This window comes from Spodoptera frugiperda, chromosome 7 (assembly GCF_023101765.2).
Source record: "Spodoptera frugiperda isolate SF20-4 chromosome 7, AGI-APGP_CSIRO_Sfru_2.0, whole genome shotgun sequence".
NCBI classification, from domain to species: domain Eukaryota; kingdom Metazoa; phylum Arthropoda; class Insecta; order Lepidoptera; family Noctuidae; genus Spodoptera; species Spodoptera frugiperda.
The window spans coordinates 8,478,369-8,496,291 of NC_064218.1; the positions used below are offsets into that span (position 1 = coordinate 8,478,369).

At 38.8% G+C, this 17,923-nt stretch overlaps 2 protein-coding genes and 2 long non-coding RNA genes across 8 annotated transcripts in view; 1 reads left to right on the forward strand and 3 right to left on the reverse strand.

Annotated features, from left to right (window-relative positions):
* LOC118265676 (sporozoite surface protein 2) overlaps nt 1-17,923 on the reverse strand; it is a 137,083-nt gene that overhangs the window by 74,500 nt on the left and 44,660 nt on the right. The gene's annotated exons all lie outside the window — the stretch shown is intronic.
* LOC126910873 (uncharacterized) lies at nt 2,232-4,243 on the forward strand. Its single transcript, XR_007705457.1, has 3 exons — nt 2,232-2,355; nt 2,964-3,006; nt 3,543-4,243. It is a non-coding gene; the product is annotated as an uncharacterized LOC126910873 (long non-coding RNA).
* Nucleotides 6,402-7,948, reverse strand: LOC126910875 (uncharacterized). Its single transcript, XR_007705460.1, has 3 exons — nt 7,867-7,948; nt 7,269-7,311; nt 6,402-6,589 (listed from the first exon to the last, which is right to left on the reverse strand). It is a non-coding gene; the product is annotated as an uncharacterized LOC126910875 (long non-coding RNA).
* Nucleotides 10,065-11,528, reverse strand: LOC118266310 (uncharacterized). The gene is made up of 3 exons (XM_035579716.2): nt 11,327-11,528; nt 10,723-10,765; nt 10,065-10,458 (listed from the first exon to the last, which is right to left on the reverse strand). Exons 1-3 carry the CDS (start codon nt 11,336-11,338, stop codon nt 10,175-10,177), a joined length of 339 nt encoding a protein of 112 aa, XP_035435609.2. The 5' UTR covers nt 11,339-11,528; the 3' UTR covers nt 10,065-10,174.

Sequence of the window (17,923 nt, forward strand, 5' to 3'; positions counted from 1 at the left end):
CATCAAAACACTCCAAACACGGATAACCGGAACTTGCCTGATCCTGGCGATGGCGTCGTCAAAGCGACGCGGTCAGGCCGCCGCGTTAAATTTCCCGACTATTACCGCCCTTGACGGTCTCTGGAAGGGGGTGATGTGGCGACCTATTATTATTAAACTCTTTAGAGTTGCGACTCCTGTCAATTGACTTGATTTAATAAAAGAAAATAAAAAGTGACAGGTGTCAGGAGTCGCACGTAGGCCGTCGGAGAGTTGCGTTTGTGTTAGACTTCTACTTACTCAGATTTAATTAAAGAGTTTTACTCCGATTCAATTTCGTCGCGCTTTTATATATGTTTTCCTAACTATCGTTTTCATCTATCCGTTCTCATCTAATATTTCACTCCTTCTGTAAACTATACTTGTGTTGTGCTGAACTCTTGTGACTTCTGTATATAAAAATAAATTATATATTTCTACCGTGAGAGACTTTTAATATCTATCTTCTAATTCTTCAATCTTCACACTCCACAACCTACAATGTGATGAGCCTATTGCCATAGTCTATGCTATATAACCAAATCCTAACCTAATCCATGCCGGACTCTTATCGGCTTAAACGCCCCGGTGTCCTATCCACACGTCCGTGGTGTCTGGTAGGTTGAAGCCTGCCTGGTTGGCCAGCCTGAAAGGTAGGGTGTAGTGATCCAGTGAGTGCCCCATCCCCGTCGTCCCCACGACGTAGGAAGTCCATGAGGATTACCATCACGATAAAAAAAAACAGCTGAATTGGGCCCTGAACGTGTTCTTAATAATAATAAATAGCCGGGGATTGTCCTTTGGTGTACTTCCATAGTGGATACAGGGATAATAGCCGGCTGATGTCCCATTACATTTAGATCAAAATTGTTCAACGGGCCTCTGCGAGTTGGCTTCGGCCCTGTGGTCCTGTGGTGATATGTAAAGAACATACAAATAATAATTCTTTATTGACAAAAAGTTTACACAGATAATCGGAATTCCCTGACCCATGAACTAGTTTATTTCGTGTATCATAAACAATGTTAGGTATGAGTATGATTAGCCATTAGCCTTTGACACTTATTATTAACTTATCATTTAATTATTACAAGTCATAACTAATTATTTTTTATCGCAATACATTAGCAATTTGGGCAAGTCCGACGATTAAAAAAAACGACGTTGTTTACACATCACTTAACTTTGACACCAAATTATCAAAGAGATGATAACAGAATTGTTTTATTATTTTTTTTGTGTTTGAGAAAAAAGATAAATGTTTACTGTGGCTAACCGTGGAAACCTTTAATTGGATTTATATAGCATATCGGTACGCAGCAACGTCACGCCTTTTATCCCCGAAGGGGTAGGCAGAGGTGCACATTACGACACGTATTGCCGCTATACAATGTATACCCACTTTTTACCATTTGTGTTATAAGTTCCATGTAATAGGGGGTGAACCTATTGCCATATACTAGGCACAGTTCCAGACTCCGTGCTATTACTGTGGAATTTTTGAAAAATCGTAAAAAGCCCACTGACTAAATTCTGGAAGGATTATTCTCTGCCACTAAGGGTTGATATAAGAATTTACTTTTTTTTTGAGGGGAGAAAATTATCCAATGATTCTCCCACCTTGAGTGAGACCAAAGAGAGTGACAGACTCTTACTTACTAAAAATAACCCCGTACCTACTCCTGCTTCGAGCCGAAGTTCCATTATCCCGTTAAGTTGTCCGGGGCTCCGGGAAATAAACATTAAAATAATATGTAAATTGAATTAATAAATATGTAAGTACCATTTACAAACCATCAAAAACTATCTATTATGATAACTATTTACAGGAAATTATTAATTATTAATTAATTGATAAATGAAATAAAACTATAAAATAACTACATTACCGAGACCTAAGGTATTAAGTAAGTGTCATTAGGGCTTTTAGAGTTAGGAAACTGAGTTCTAAATGAGATTTAATATCTTTTTGAGTTTATGACAGTAAGACATTTCGTCTCGTCTTGGCACCATTTTACAAAAAACATGTTTTTGGTACAATCGTTGTGACCTGTTCACCTGATCGCCAGATAGTTTGACTTTCGCATCACTTGGATTCTCCCAAGACAGATATATTATGTTATTTACAATCTTCCTCTGTCTTGTATACAATACACACTTTCGATAACTTTATTTTGACGTCGCGCGAAGATAAGCTGTCGCGAGTAGATACAAAAGTTGCGGCGATCTCCACATGACATCAGTTCGACGCCGGCGCACAGCTGGAGCAGTGTTCCCAGTCTCAGTACTACATATACAGTGTGCAAGTATCGTGATATCGTAGCCATGAAGTTCATTGTGAGTACTGATCGACTATACATGTTTCGAAAAAAAAACATACCGGCCGAATTGAGAACCTACTCCTTTTTGGGAAGTCGGTTAATTACACTTCCAACATTTGACTTAATTACTTCTTCATAATAGATGACAAATTTTTATTCTAACGTCCGTCTTGTAGATTATTTTAAAATATTGGTCACGTATTTTTTATTTTCACACTTTCGAAGATATATTGATTTGAAATATCGCGCGACGTCATTTCTAAGTACATTTTATAAGTAGAAATTACATTATTGCCCCCACTCCTAAACTTCGTTGATTCGTTTTATTTAAACTTGGCTGCGGACTACCTAGCGGGTTTACCGGAGCTCCGGCTCGACAAGCAGGAGTAGGAACGGGGTGGTTTTTAGTCAGTAAGAGTCTGACACTCCCTCTCGCCTTACCCTGGCGAGGCCTTACCCTTACAATGAGAGAAGTCATTGGATGATTTTCCACCCTGAAAAAAAAAGTCTTTTCATGTCTCAACTATGTACTACGTGCATTAACGTTCCATTTTTCTATTTTCGTTACAATTTTGAGTTTCTTTCTCAGTTGCTCTATTACAGTTTTCTCAACATTTGTTTCAGGTTTGCGTCTTCATGTTCTTAGTGATCCTGGAGGGATTCCACTGTGAGTGTATATTACACCAAATTAACTAAAAATCACCTTTTTTTTACATAAATTAATGGAGAAAGAAATATTTTAATTAATTAAGTATGTCTCACGATAGTTATTATAAAAATATAACACCAAGTTTGTGTATTCTGTGCTGTAAAGTGTTACTAGGTTTATTCATTTTGTGTGTTGAGTCTAGTTAGGAAATAGGCTTCCCTAGTAGCTTAGAATTCCTAGAATCATGATTGTGATCCATAAATAGCAGTTCGGCGTTTGAACTTCGTCATGTTTTTCTGTAGGTCTGTAGGTAAAGAGGTTTTAATTTTTATTTCTTTTTTAAAAGCGTTGCCCCACACTAGGATTTTCTCCTGTGTCGTGGGTGCGTTTACAAACACACAATTCCACATGCACAAGACACCCAGACCCGAAACAACAATTTGTGGATCACACATAGAGTTGCCGTGCGAGATTTGAATCCGCTACACGTTGCACGGCAGGCAGTTGCCTAGCCACCGCGCCAACTGCAGTAAAATTTATCTGTTTTGTTACAGGTGCACCAAATTATTACTCGTCGTCGTCCATAACGCGTACCAATCATTATGAAAACAAGGGTGAATATAACACTCTTCTCGTTGGTCCTCTGCCGGACCTGTCTCGATATCAAGATCTTATTATGGCAACTATGAGTGGTGGAAACGAAGATGAGAAGTCACCCTGTTGCTAATCATGAAATGATGTCGTATAAGTTGTGATCGCTATCGGACCACTCTATAAGAGCTCATGTTACCCACAGGTGGACACAATATACCGACTAAAGCGTCAATATCCTGTATAGTAATAATAATAATCTTTTTTTTTAATTCAGGTAATTTACACCCATAAATTATACAGAATATGACAATTAAATTTCCACTTAGATTATACATTAAATTAATTTCAACAAATAATAAATAAATAAAATAAAATAGTCAACGTTAATTAATTAAGTCCAATAAAATAAAATAAAAGTTCAATCAATTAACAGTCAGTCAGTCAGATAGTTCATTAATACAAAATGTCAAAATGCTTTCTGTATAAATATATATATAAATGTGCTTTCCTTCTTCATCTTACTCTCAATCTAAGTTACTTGTATAATATTTAATTTTGTACCTACTTTGTATGTTAAGACTTATGTTTATTTATATTGTAAAAATAAATTGTTTAATATTATACATATTTATAACAATGAAATAAATGTCTGAGAAGTATACTTGTCGTTTTTGGAATTACCCTGCTACAATGCCAGTATAGGTAAGACTAGTACCAAGCTAGATATGGTTTATTAGATGTAAAATTATAATTTGATTTGAGACTATAGAGAATGGGTCTCAGGTTCGATACCCAGGACATGTAAATCATTTATTAAGGATAATTTTTATAATGCAAACAATTCTACGAAATAGCGCGAAATCTGGAATTTTTATCATTTATCGTCACGCCTTTTTTCCCGTAGGCAGAGGTGCACATTACAGTACGTAATGCCACCTATTGCCATATACAAGGTACGATTCCAGACTCCGTGCTAATACTGAGAAATTTTCGAAAAGCTGAAAAATACCCAGCAATGATTTGCCCGTTCCGGGAATCGAAACCGAGACCCCTTGCATGGCAGTCGCACTTGCGACCACTTGACCAACGAGGCACACATTTTTATCAGTTATATTACGAGTCCCATGGAATACGAGGTTAATATGATGTCAGAATTCGATCACATTTCTCACTCAAGTGCTATTGTTAGGAAGTTATTCATCTTCTTCTATATATAAAAATGAATTTCTGTTCATTAGTCTCGCTCAAACTTGAAAACAGCTGAACTGATTTGGTTAATTTTTGTCTTGAAATATTTGTGCAGGTCCAAAGAAGGTTTAAAAGGTGAGAAAAAATCAATGAAGTGGTCTTTCAATAAAATTTGGTATCAAATAATATATTACAGGTAACAACAAGTTTTTAATTAATTAAACTATATAAAAAATATTTATCTTAAATACTTAATATTGAAAAACATGCAACTGGAACTGGAAAAGCTTTCTATACTACGAGACTACGAAATCGTAGCACATTGCTACGCCGTAGCATCGCTTGCTACGAAATAATAAACATATAATAATAATTTATTTACTGGAAATCTGGGTATCTTACGTCTTATACATACGTATTTTCTTGAAAATAATGGTTTTTAATGTGAATTAGGGTAGTGATAGCAGTTTTCTTGAATGATTGCTTAGTGTAAAGTAGTTCTTCAGGTGCAATATTTTTACGGTAATTATTCTATGCATCACATCTAGACGGCTGCTCGATATTAATGTAGCCTTCAGCTTTGGAAGTGGCTAAAGCAATCCATTCTCTGAAGACAGGCAAAGCACCAGGACTCGACCTCATCACTGCGGAGATGCTACAAGCAGACTTACCTTCCGCTGTCGATGTTCTGACGCCTCTAATCGAGAAAATTTGGACTTCAGAGGAGCTACCGGATGACTGGAACAAAGGCCTTGTTATCACTGTACCTAAGAAAGGAGACCTTAGTATGTGTGACAACTGGAGAGGCATCACATTGCTCTCGATTCCTGCTAAGGTTTTCTGCAAGATCACCCTGGACAGACTGGCAAAGGCCAAAAATATATAACTATAAATGGTATGATATTCGTGTAATCAGTGGCCGACGTAGTAGGTAGCCTAACCGTCTGATAGGCGCACCAGTCACTTGTTTGGAATTCCCAAGACAACAACACATACAAAAACTCTTATTTACTATTTATTTGTCTTTTATCAGCAGTCTGCGAAGTATGGATTGTCCTCCACTCAATATGTGTTAACTTTTTCCTGTTGATAAAACGTCTGAGTCAATGAAATGTTTTTTTAATATTTTACTCTAGTTTCTTCTCTTTTTTTATGAAACATGGTAAACGAACAGACGTGTCTGTTCGTTACGCCACGCCGCAAAAAGGCCAGTGCTCAGCTAAAAGGATATAACTTACAGGTGGTTATATTATGTTATTGTTTAGTCAATAAAAATCCAAAATTCTACATTATAAAGTTTATTCAAATAATTATTTCTATAATTTCGTTAAACTAGGTACACTGACAACTGCGTTGAATTTCGATCATTAGTACTCGTATAAATGTAATTTCACAATTGTTTGTCATCAAGATTGCACTAAAATAAGACAAGGCTCCTGTTTATACAATGTGACAGGGGTGAGACTTCTAATCCATTAAGGCTGAGTACTACATCTAATTTTATCGACAAAAAAGTAATAGGGGGGTTGAACCCCCTCCCCTAAAAATTATGGCTTTAAAATTGGATGTAGTACTAGTAGTAGTGTACTCAGCCTTAACGGGTTAGAAGTCCCACCATTGTATAGTTCCTATTCATAATATTTAAATATTTAAATTCCTTACAACAATATGAATCCAAATGGATTTAATAATGAATTCGTTTGCAGGAGCATGTTATTGTGATGTCCATTGTTGGTAATTTGATTTTGTACGACGTTAACTTGCAATAGTGGCCCTGGTTGTGGAAGAGAAGGGAGCTGGATTTCCCAGAATGGTGCACCTGAAAGTACAATATTATAAAATTAATTATTATGTTATCGGCTTACTCACGTAAATGTTTGACGAGGAACTCGACTAGTTTTAAGCCATGCTAGAGGCTTATATTCATGAGCAGCATTCCGCGACACACGACGCGGCGGTTATCGCACTGCTACTCGGCTAGCATGGCTTGGCTAATAAAATTATATGAATAATAATTATATGGATGAGCCAGAGAACATGAAGCGTGGGACCATGATCAAGCACACATGACGCCCTATTTATTAATGTTCAACTGCAGTGATACAATTAACAGCTTCACAGAGAATCTATTAACTACCAACTGAAATAATTGGCATATCCTGACTTATTCCGGAGCTGCGGACTACCTAGCGGGTTTACCGGGGCTCCGGCTCGAAAAGCAAGAGTAGGAACGGGGTGATTTTTATTTAGTAAGAGTTTGACACTCCCTCTTGCCTCGCCTAAGGCGGGAGAAGTCATTGGATGATGTTCCCTGTTAAAAAAATCCCGAGTTATATCAAAAAACTAGTTATACATTACTAACTAATATTAGTCCTTGAAAACCACGTAGTATTTTGTTTTTGTCCGTTCGTGGTCAGGGTTTGCCGATATTCGTCGGCATCGCACTGATACCATGCATTATAGTACATAAAATAAAACATGACGCCATATATACTCACATTGAAATCCCTCAAGGATCGCCAAAAGCAAGAAGATACACATCTAAAACAATCATCATGACTTTTGTTATATAGAACAAACAGTATTTACATTACATTGTATACTAAAAATCTTATTGTTTTCGTGGTATAAGTCGGTAAACCAGCAGACGAATTAATTACCTGATGGTAAGCAATCGTCACCGCCCATGGACATCTAAGGCGTAACAAGTGCGTGGCCGGCCTTTTTGGTTTAGGAATTTAAGGGCTGTTGGGGAATTAGGGATTGGGAAGGGGCCAGGGGGGTAATTGGGTCTCCAGTAACCTCACTAACACAACGAAACACAACGCAATCGTTGTGTTTCGGTGTTTCACTTAGGGTTTCTGTGAGGCCGTGGTATCAATTAGGTCGAGCCGGCCCAATCATGCAGCAGCATGGGTCTCCCACACTGCTACATATCAGCGAAAGAAGGCAGTTTTTAATGGTAATTATAACTGAATATTTAGAGATTGGTGATTTAGAGATTAAGGGAACAAGGATCACAACAAGGATTGGGCCTCTGGTAACCACATTCACGCTACGAAAATTACGTTAAATACAAACATTGAATATACTCACAACTAACTTCATCGCTGCAATATTCACACAGACCGGCCTTACTGCTCAAATTCAGCGTCGAACTGAAGATAAATGCGGATCACAACAATATATAGCTACTTTCAGATCATCTTCGTATGTTATCACTCTGATATATATACTTGTTTATGCATTACGTTGTGTTTTAATACTAGTAATCAATTCCAGCTTCGCCTGGTTACCCGGAGCTGCGGATTGTCAAGCGGGTTACGGGGTTCCGGCTCGAAAAGCAGGAGTAGGAACGGGATGGTTTTTAGTCAGTAAGAGTCTGACACTTCCTCTCGCCTCGCGCAAGGCGATGATTAATTGGATGATTTTACCAACTGTTAAAAAAAGCTTCGCCTGGTTGCTGTTTTTGCGACAATGTGTTAAATATAATTTTTTTTAAAATACTTGTACCAACATTGAAAAACAAGATTATAAAATTTTAATTAAACAACTTTTTCAAAACAAGCCTGTATGCAGCTGAGCGATGGTGCGAGAGCTAGCAACGTCGAAAAAACAAGCATTTCTAGAAGGCCAGTTTTTAGATATAGCCATGTCTCTCACTCTCCCAGACATCATACGGGCTATCTGGCAGGCGGTAGTGGTTGCGTTCATCAGTGCGCATCGCATTTGTACAGGTAAAATTTCAACTTTTCAAACCATTTTAAGAAGTTATTTTTTATTATTATTATTTTTATTGAACTTATAAGCATGAATCTATTATTGCCAGGCATTTTTATTGTTGTTTAAGCTATGCCAAGCGCCAATTCTGTTTTTTTTTATGATTTCCTTAATATGGCTGAAATTTTTGTATGATGTTATTTAAGTAAGAAAAAACCCAAAATTAATTTGCCAAGCAGTAATTCGATTGTTAACCTTCAGCCAGACCGATCAAAAACGGAAAAATGATGTAGTATCATTTCGCTTGGTCTAGAAATATTTGTCGAAGGAATTACAGAGAAAAGGATTAAAAAACCGCCCAAATGCGAGTCGGACTCGCTCATGAAGGGTTCCGTAGCACCAAGTAGATGGCAAAATAAAAAAGTTATAAAATAACTTATTCATGAATTATTTCTTTGAATTATTTCTTAAAAACTAATAATGATATCTCGTTCAAACCAATTTTAGTTGAAACATTTTATTGAAATGTATAGCATATATTTATTTTGAATTTCCTCACTCTCTTATTTTAAAAGTTAGAGGGGGGGACACTCATTTTTCCACTTTGGAAGCGTCTAACTTTCAAACGATTGATTTTGACGAAAAACGGCTTTAGGAACCTTAACATCTTTTTTAAAGACCTATCCATAGACACCAATCACGGTATTGTAAGCTGAAAAAAATATTTTTGTGATTCAGTTCCATGTATGGAGTGGCCCCCTTAAATTATTAAATTTATTATTTTTTATTCAAAATTCGAATAGCAATTACCGAAACACATCAACCTACAAAGTGTCAACTATGTTAGCCCAATAGTTTCGGAAATATAATGAAAATGGTTTGAAAAGTTGAAATTTTACCTGTACAAATGCGATGCGCACTGATGAACGCAACCACTACCAGGTGCCAGATAGCCCGTATGATGTCTGGGAGAGTGAGACACATACTATATCTAAAAACTGGCCTTCTTGAAATGCTCTCTCAAAAACGTTGCCAGCTCTTATACGATAACTGTATACTACACGTACTATGTACATATTACGACTGCATATTATTCTATTCTAATTCCCACGCGGTGTCACCTGCTCTGCTCGTCTCTTGTTGATTGTAGCGTGATGTTTTATATATAGCTTCTTCCTTAATTTTATTAATTTTGAACTAGTACTTCTGGAGATTAAACAAACAAACTCTTCAGTTTTATATAATAGTAGTAGATAAGGGATGTGTAAATAATAATAAAAAAAAGAATAACAATGCGAAGTAGAATGTTTATTTTATGAAGATTACATTTTATTTTTATAATAACTATCGTGAGACATACTAAATTAACTAAAAATCACGGTTTCCTCACATAAATTAATGGAGAAAAGCTCTACTAGTTTCGAGTCACAGAGGGACTCTTCATCATGAGCAGCGTGCGCAGACGCGGCGACGTCGGAGTAGGCAGCGCGATGTCGCTTAGTTAATTAACTTATTTTTAATAGTTAATTAAGATCAGATCCTGTTATGTATATTTCTATAATTGCTATGATTGTGCTCAAGAAAGACAATGTTATATAATATAGTTTCTACAACATATACATATCATACATAATCATGATTCATATTTCTTCAAACTCATACAACAGTCGTTTTAAATATTTGATTAAACCAATACTCTTTCATAAGGTCTGAACAGCGAGGGGCGTACATAAATTGCGTTATCATGACCATTGTTCACGAGCCGATTGTGATATCGGGTAAATGGTGTGGTGCGCAAATATATTGTGTTGTGGTGGCCATTATTTATCAACTCATTTCGAGCAGGATGCAGCAACGTGGACCTCGCATATATGACGTTGTGGTCACCGTTGTTAATTAGTTTGTTCTCGACGTTAACGCGACTTCGGAGGGGTTGGAACAACCGCCGCAACAACCCGCATGGTGCGCCTGAAATATAATAATTTATTATTATTTTTCTTGATTATTCAAACGATAACGTTCGTGTACATCGTGGGGTTACATCGTTGTATTAATTTACTAACACTTTTAACACTTAGTATTTTTTTTCAACACATCGGTATTATAACTTTAGTAAAGACATCATAATCGCTAACTGTCCATACAATTCTAAATAATGCTGTCATCAAACTTCGACACGATACTGATTGCACTATTAACACGACATTAAACGTGACACATATAGGTACTCACATTGGAAACCGCCCAGCATCACCAACAACAAGAAGAGACACACCTGAAACAATAATTGTATCTTTAGTAACATATACGTATGTATAGCTTTTTGAGGAGAGCAAATCATCCAATGACTTCTCCCGCGTTGGGCGAAGCGAGAGGGAGTGATAGACTCTTACTGACTATAAACCACCCCGTTCCTACTCCTGCTCTTTGAGCTGGAGCTCCGGTAAACCCGCTAGGTAGTCTGCAGCTTCGGATGCGCATGTCATCATCATCATTGAAGGCCACCTCTCTAAGCTCAAACGACAACTCGTCACGTCACGGCTTCCCGCGGTACTGCCGAGTGCTGATGTCGTCGGTCCACCTAGCGGGAGTCACCCGCTCCACGGCCACCACTCGAGGATTTTCCTGGTCCATCGGCCATCAGTCAATAGCACTTCAGCTTGCAGATTTTAAGAGTTATACCAGTAACTCTGCTATTTTGACGAATTTCCACATTTCAACACAAATTCAACCGTCTCCCTCCATCGCTCGCAGAATGACTGAGTCTTTCTAGAAGGCCAGACGTCAAGAAGCATCGTTAAAAAAATTACGTTAAAAATTTAAAATTAGTACTCACAATGAATTTCATCGCTGCGGTGCTCACACACTAGTACTGACACTAGCGTCACTGCCCGTACTGGGGTCGAAATGAAGAGATATGGAGATCAACACAACATTTATTGTTATAAAACTGCATGTTATCTTCATATGATGTCACACCTCACACATAGACGTATGCAAAGTATTCACAAGAAATAAAAACTTAAATAAGTAATGAATCAATATGTATAACTTACTATAACATAAAACTCAAATAAAGAAAAATAAATAAAAAAACTAAAATTAAAATTGTCTCCTTTAGGCGTCGAAGTACTCGTCCGCATCACTGTCACTGGGGAACGTTATTATAATTTGAAAATAATAGCTGAGCTCACGACTTCGTTAACGTTGAAAGCAGGTACATAAAGTATTATATGGTATATACAGAGGTGGTAACAGACACGTGGGGGAGCCATGTTTCGGCACGCATGGGTCGGCTCTACCGGAGTGATACCACGGCCTCACAGTACACCGGCGTGAAACAACGCTTGCATTGTGTTACCGGGGCTCAACTTTTACATAAGGAATAAAAACTTCACCGACAAAAGGTGTGTATTGTACACGTCTGTTCGTTTTGTAGTTGCATATTATTGTTTATTTTAGTTTACGAATTTATTTTAAAAGATTGTGCCTTGGTATTTGACCCGAGTTCTTGATAACATCGTAGTCACAGTGATTGGTATTTCCAAAACGCTAAAACTATCTTTGTTTCCTTTTGTTTATTTACTAAATCACAAAGGGGTGTTTTTAAGACGTCGAAATAGAATTGTTTGTCTACCAGTCCAATGAGTTACCGAAGTCCCTCCTGCAGGCTCCTCGTTCACGTCTCAGGAGGTGGGAGGAGTCATTTTATGATTTTCCTCTCCCATAACAAAGCTTCAGGAATCCAAAGCTATTGGAAGTACATTGTTAACCGTGTAGGAGAAAGATAACGTCATTAAATAAGTTAAGCATGGGTCATCATCATCAGCCTATAGGTGGCCACAGCTGAATATGGGCCTCTTCTCATGCAGATAAGGTTTGAGCATTAATTACCACGTTGGCTCAAAGCAGGTGGGCGATTTCCAACTTACAATCAGAAATTATAAGCCCAGGTTTCCTCACGCACGTTGTTTTCCTTCACCATCTGACAGTGGTGTCTAAGTACTCTTAAGCACGGGTGATACTTACACAATAATTATATTTATAAACATATAAATAATCAGGCGGGACGTCACCAGGAGATAAGTGAAACCATATAAATGTTAGCGTGGTGTGCACATATCGTCAGTTCGACGCCCAGCTCGAGCAGTGTATCCAGTCTCTGTGTTGTAGAGTGCGAGTACCGCAGCGATGAAGTTCATTGTAAGTACTGTTCATTTATTAGTTATTTAAGAGAAGCTAAAAAGTAAATAATTATTTTGGTACAGGTGTGTGTCTTCTTATTCCTGGCCCAATGTGGGAGAAGTCATTAGATCACATTTCCCTCTCAAAAAAAGACTGCTAGTAAAATAGTACTAGGTACTTTGAGTTGAAATAGCAATTTTATAGGACTAGATGCACCGTTTAAATGTGAAACAAATGCATTAGCATTGGTTACATATTGACTTAGTATTGGTTCAATAAGGTGTTTGTGTGAATGTGTTACAAAGGATACAATAATTGTTACAGGTGTGTGTCTTCTTATTCCTGACGATCTTGGAGGGAATCCAAAGTGAGTATCTTGTTTCATCATTTGTATAATTTTATATTGGTACAGGCCGGCAAACGAACTGATCGAATCGCCTGATGGTAAGCAATCGACGAATGGTGGACCGACGACATCGTCAGAGTGGCGGGGAGCCAGTGGATGTAGGTGGCAACTTGTCGTTCTTCGTGGAGGACCAAGGGGGAGGCCTTTGTTCAGCAGTGGACGTCTCTCGGCTGATGATGATGATGAAGCAATCGACACCTGAAACACCAGTGTTGAGTTACAAGTGTGTTGTTGGCTTTTTAAGGGTAGGGAATTTGAGGATAATTGCAGGGAAATTGGGGAAATTGAGGAAGAAACTCCGGTAGTCTTACTCACACGGCGAAACATAACATAATTGTGAAAGCGTTGCACACATGTACTATTGTGATCCGATAATGTTTGGCAGAGATAAATATCTGGAGAATTATAGGGCTGCAATAACACGTAGGCTACTTTTTATCCTGCCACTGAACGAAGCTGGTATTAATCACATTTACTTTGTTTCAGGTGCACCAACATTTTGCCTATTTTTCAACTGTTATCAACGACCATCATATTCTACTTCACAAAGCTCAGTAATTTACCAAAATACGTACACTAATACTGGTCACCATAATGTCATGATAGTCAATGGAGGAGGCTCCTATCCCAGTGGATAATTTTTGTTGTGTTAAATGTATGCTCATCACTAGTCCCAGTAAGCATGAATAGTAAACATTATACCTGAACCTAGAACCAAACCGCGGCATTACTACTTTAGCAGAAATTAATCGTGATGGGCAGCTACCTGCGGACAGTGATTCGTTCAACATTCTTGCTGCTGGACTAGGTGCCCGCAGTTCCAATATGAACATGAATGTGACAGTGTCGACTGTCGGTCTCCTATTACAGTAATAAAGTGTAATCTAGTATTCTTATCCAGATTTTTATTTAATACACATACCTAGTCATCATCCTTTCTACTTCCCGAAAACATAAGCAATACATTTCCAATCTTATAAATAACAAAATATGAATAATATAGTTGAATAAATAGACATATATATATACTTCTTATGGTATTAGCCGGTAAACGAGCAGACGGATCACCTGGTCGTAGGACGATCGTGCGTTGCCGGCGTTTGAGGGTCTAAACCACAACCTAATCAGGAATCGGGGATTTGGAAGATTGGGGTAATTGGGCCTTCAGTAACCTCACTCACACAACGCAAGAGTTGTATCCCGTCGGATTTCTGTGAGGTTGCGATATCACTCCAGTCGAGCCGGCCCATTCGTGCCGAAGCATGGTTCTCCCACACTTAAAATTTCAGTTAATGCATTTTAAATTCATTTGCTGTCTCAGTTGTAGAAGTAACTACGATGATAAATCAAAAGAACCAATCCCAGATAAAGGAGGTTGTTTTTCATTAATTGAAGTTAAGCACGGGGATACTTACGAAATGATAATATTTATAAACAAATAAATAATCGAGCGGGACGTCACCAGGAGATAAGTGAAACCATATAAATGTGAGCGTGGTGTGCACATATCGTCAGTTCGACGCCCAGCTCGAGCAGTGTATCCAGTCTCTGTGTTGTAGAGTGCGAGTACCGCAGCGATGAAGTTCATTGTGAGTACTGTTCATTTATTAGTTATTTAAAACGTATATAATTATTTTGCTACTACATAATAAGAGTGCGGGCAGAAATATTTTGAAGGAAAGGTGATATTTCATGCAATAGAATGAAGATTGCCTACCTAGCGGGTTTACCGGCGGTCTGCCCTGCGTGGGCCGAACACCGCCGTGCCCTCAGGGAAATGATCGGCGACGGCGACCTCTCGCGTCCGGCTTTGGTTCAGGCCATGGTGCGGAGCGAGGGGGACTGGGATGCCGTCTCCTCCTTCTGCGAAGCAGTCATGCTAGCTAAGGAGGAGGCGGGACGCGTGAGGGAACGAACCTCCTCACGCCCCAGCCGACGCGAAGGACACTCCGGGCGTCGGGGATCGCGTGACGATCTCCGGCCACCGTAAGTGCGGGTCTGCGGACGGCGAGCAAGGGTAGCTCGCCGCCCGACCAGAACCAGACCCGTGCGTGCAGCGCGTTGCGTTCCGCGCGCGCCTCAAAGAGCCATCAGACCACCACAGATGGGGCCCAATAGGGCTGATGCTTAATTCGGAGCTGCGGACTACCTAGCGGGTTTACCGGGGCTCCGGAACGGGGTGGTTTTTAGTCAGTAAGAGTCTGACACTCCCTCTCGCTTTGCCCTGGCGAGAGAAGTCATTGGATGATTTTCCCCCTGAAAAAAAAAGCGGGTTTACCGGGTCTCCGGCTCAAAAAGTCTGATGAGGAGTGAGTCTGACACTCGCTCTCGCCTCGCTCAATGTAGGACAAGTCATTGGATGATTGTTTCCCTTAAAAAAACAATGTATTATCTAAAAAAATTAAAAAATGTACTGGATACTTTGACTAGAAGCACCGTTTAAACGAGAATCGAATGCATTAGCATTGGTTACATATTGACTTAGTATTGGTTCAATAAGGTGTTTGTGTGAATGTGTTACAAAGGTTACAATAATTGTTACAGGTGTGTGTCTTCTTATTCCTGGCGATCTTGGAGGGAATCCAAAGTGAGTATCTTGTTTCATCATTTGTATAATTTTATATTGGTATAGGCCGGCAAACGAACTGATCGAATCGCCTGATGGTAAGCAATCGACACCTGAAACACCAGTGTCGAGTTACAAGTGCGTTGTTGGCTTTTTAAGGGTAGGGGATTTGAGGATAATTGCAGGGAAATTGGGGATTGGGGAAATTGAGGAAGAAACTCTGATAGTCTTACTCACACGGCGAAACATAACATAATTGTGAAAGCGTTGCACACATGTACTATTTTGATCCGATAATGTTTGGCAGAGATAAATATCTGGAGAATTATAGGCCTGCAATAACACGTAGGCTACTTTTTATCCTGCCACTGAAAGAAGCTGGTATTAATCACATTTACTTTGTTTCAGGTGCACCAACATTTTGCCTATTTTTCAACTGTTATCAACGACCATCATATTCTTCTTCACAAAACACAGAAATTCACAAAAATACTTACATTAATAATGGTCACCATAACGTCTTGATTGTTGGTCAAGGAGACACCAATCGCAATGGATAATTATTGTTCTATTAAATGTATGCTCATCACTAGTCCCAGTAAGCATGAATAGTAAACATTATACCTGAACCTAGAACCAAACCGCGGCATTACTACTTTAGCAGAAATTAATCGTGATGGGCAGCTACCTGCGGACAGTGATTCGTTCAACATTCTTGCTGCTACTGGACTAGGTGTTCCAATATATAGTTAATATAGTTCCCATATGAACATGAATGTGACAGTGTCGACTGTCGGTCTCCTACTACAGTAATAAAGTGTTATCTAGTATTCTAATCCAGATTTTTATTTAATACATATACCTAGTCATCATCCTTTCTACTTCCCGAAAACATAAGCAATTGCATAAGCAATACATTTTCAATCTTATAAATAACAAAAGATGAATAATACAGTTGAATAATTATATATTATATATTTTTATGGTATCAGCCGGTAAACGAGCAGACGGGTCACCTGATCGTAAGCAATCGCCGCCGCCCATGGACACACAAATCACTAAAGGGGTTACAAGTGCGTTGCCGGCCTTTGAGGGTCTAAACCACAACCTAATCAAGAATCAGCTATTTGTAAGATTGGGGTAATTGGGCCTTCAGTAACCTCACTCACACAACGCAAGAGTTGTATCCCGTCGGTTTCCCGTGAGGCCGCAGTATCACTCCAGTCGAGCCGGCCCATTCGTGCCGAAGCATGGCTCTCCCACACTTGTGTGTGTCGCAGTGCCTGTTTCACCACATACAAGAACGGATAAATGATTGACTGAATAGATTTCTCTCAAAAACCGTAATTAATGGTAAAAACTATAAATCAATAAGAACATTCTATCTTGGACCTGAAACATTAGACACCTTTCTTCTCTATACTATACTATATACGAATAATATTTTTTTAAGACTTGGAATCTGAAAAGTACCTTTTACATACATACATACATAACCTCACGCCTGTCTCCCATGGGGGTAGGCAGACACAATGGAACGCCAATTGCCACGGTTCTTACACACTTAAAAGTACCTTTTTACATTTCGATATAAGTATTTAGAAATATAAGTATTTAGTTTGTGGTTCGTACTAAGTTTATTAGGACGCCACTAGGATATGACAAAGAAGAAAGTCGTAAGAATACCGAAGTATATACTATAGGCCACACACCCATCTGCCCACCTGCCCCGGAGGGCAGAGGTGCGCATGGACAGCGCTACACCCACTTTTCACCAGTTACTTTATAAATTACAGCCTATTACCAATCATACACCAGACAGGTGGCTACAATTCCAGACTCCGTGTTTTTACTGAGAAGAAAATTTTATTTTAACTAAAAGTTAATCTCGTTGGTCGAGTGGTCGCTGGTAGATTCCCAGGTCGGGCAAAGTATTGCTGTGGTTGTTTTGTTTGACAACGTGAGCCTACGTTTCCACTGGAGTACAGGAATATTGGGTACAAGACTATTGTATAGCGTGGCACGGCGCACGGAGAGGCCACGCACGATGTAGGAGCTGTATGACCGAAAGCTGCGCTGTGATAAGTGAGCATGGGTGTGTGGCCTATAGTATATACTTCGGTATTCTTACGACTTTCTTCTTTGTCATATCCTAGTGGCGTCCTAATAAACTTAGTACGAACCACGAAGGTACAAATTAAATACATATATTATCGAAATGCACAAAGGTACTTTTCAATTCCCAAGTCTTGAAAAAATATTTTTCGTATATATAG

Bases quoted from the DNA above. Each gene is read 5' to 3' on its own strand.
- LOC118266310 (XM_035579716.2), bottom strand. The intron at 10,459-10,722 runs GTGAGTACCTAT...ATTATATTTCAG, and splicing joins GATGCTGGGCGGTTTCCAAT to GCGCACCATGCGGGTTGTTG.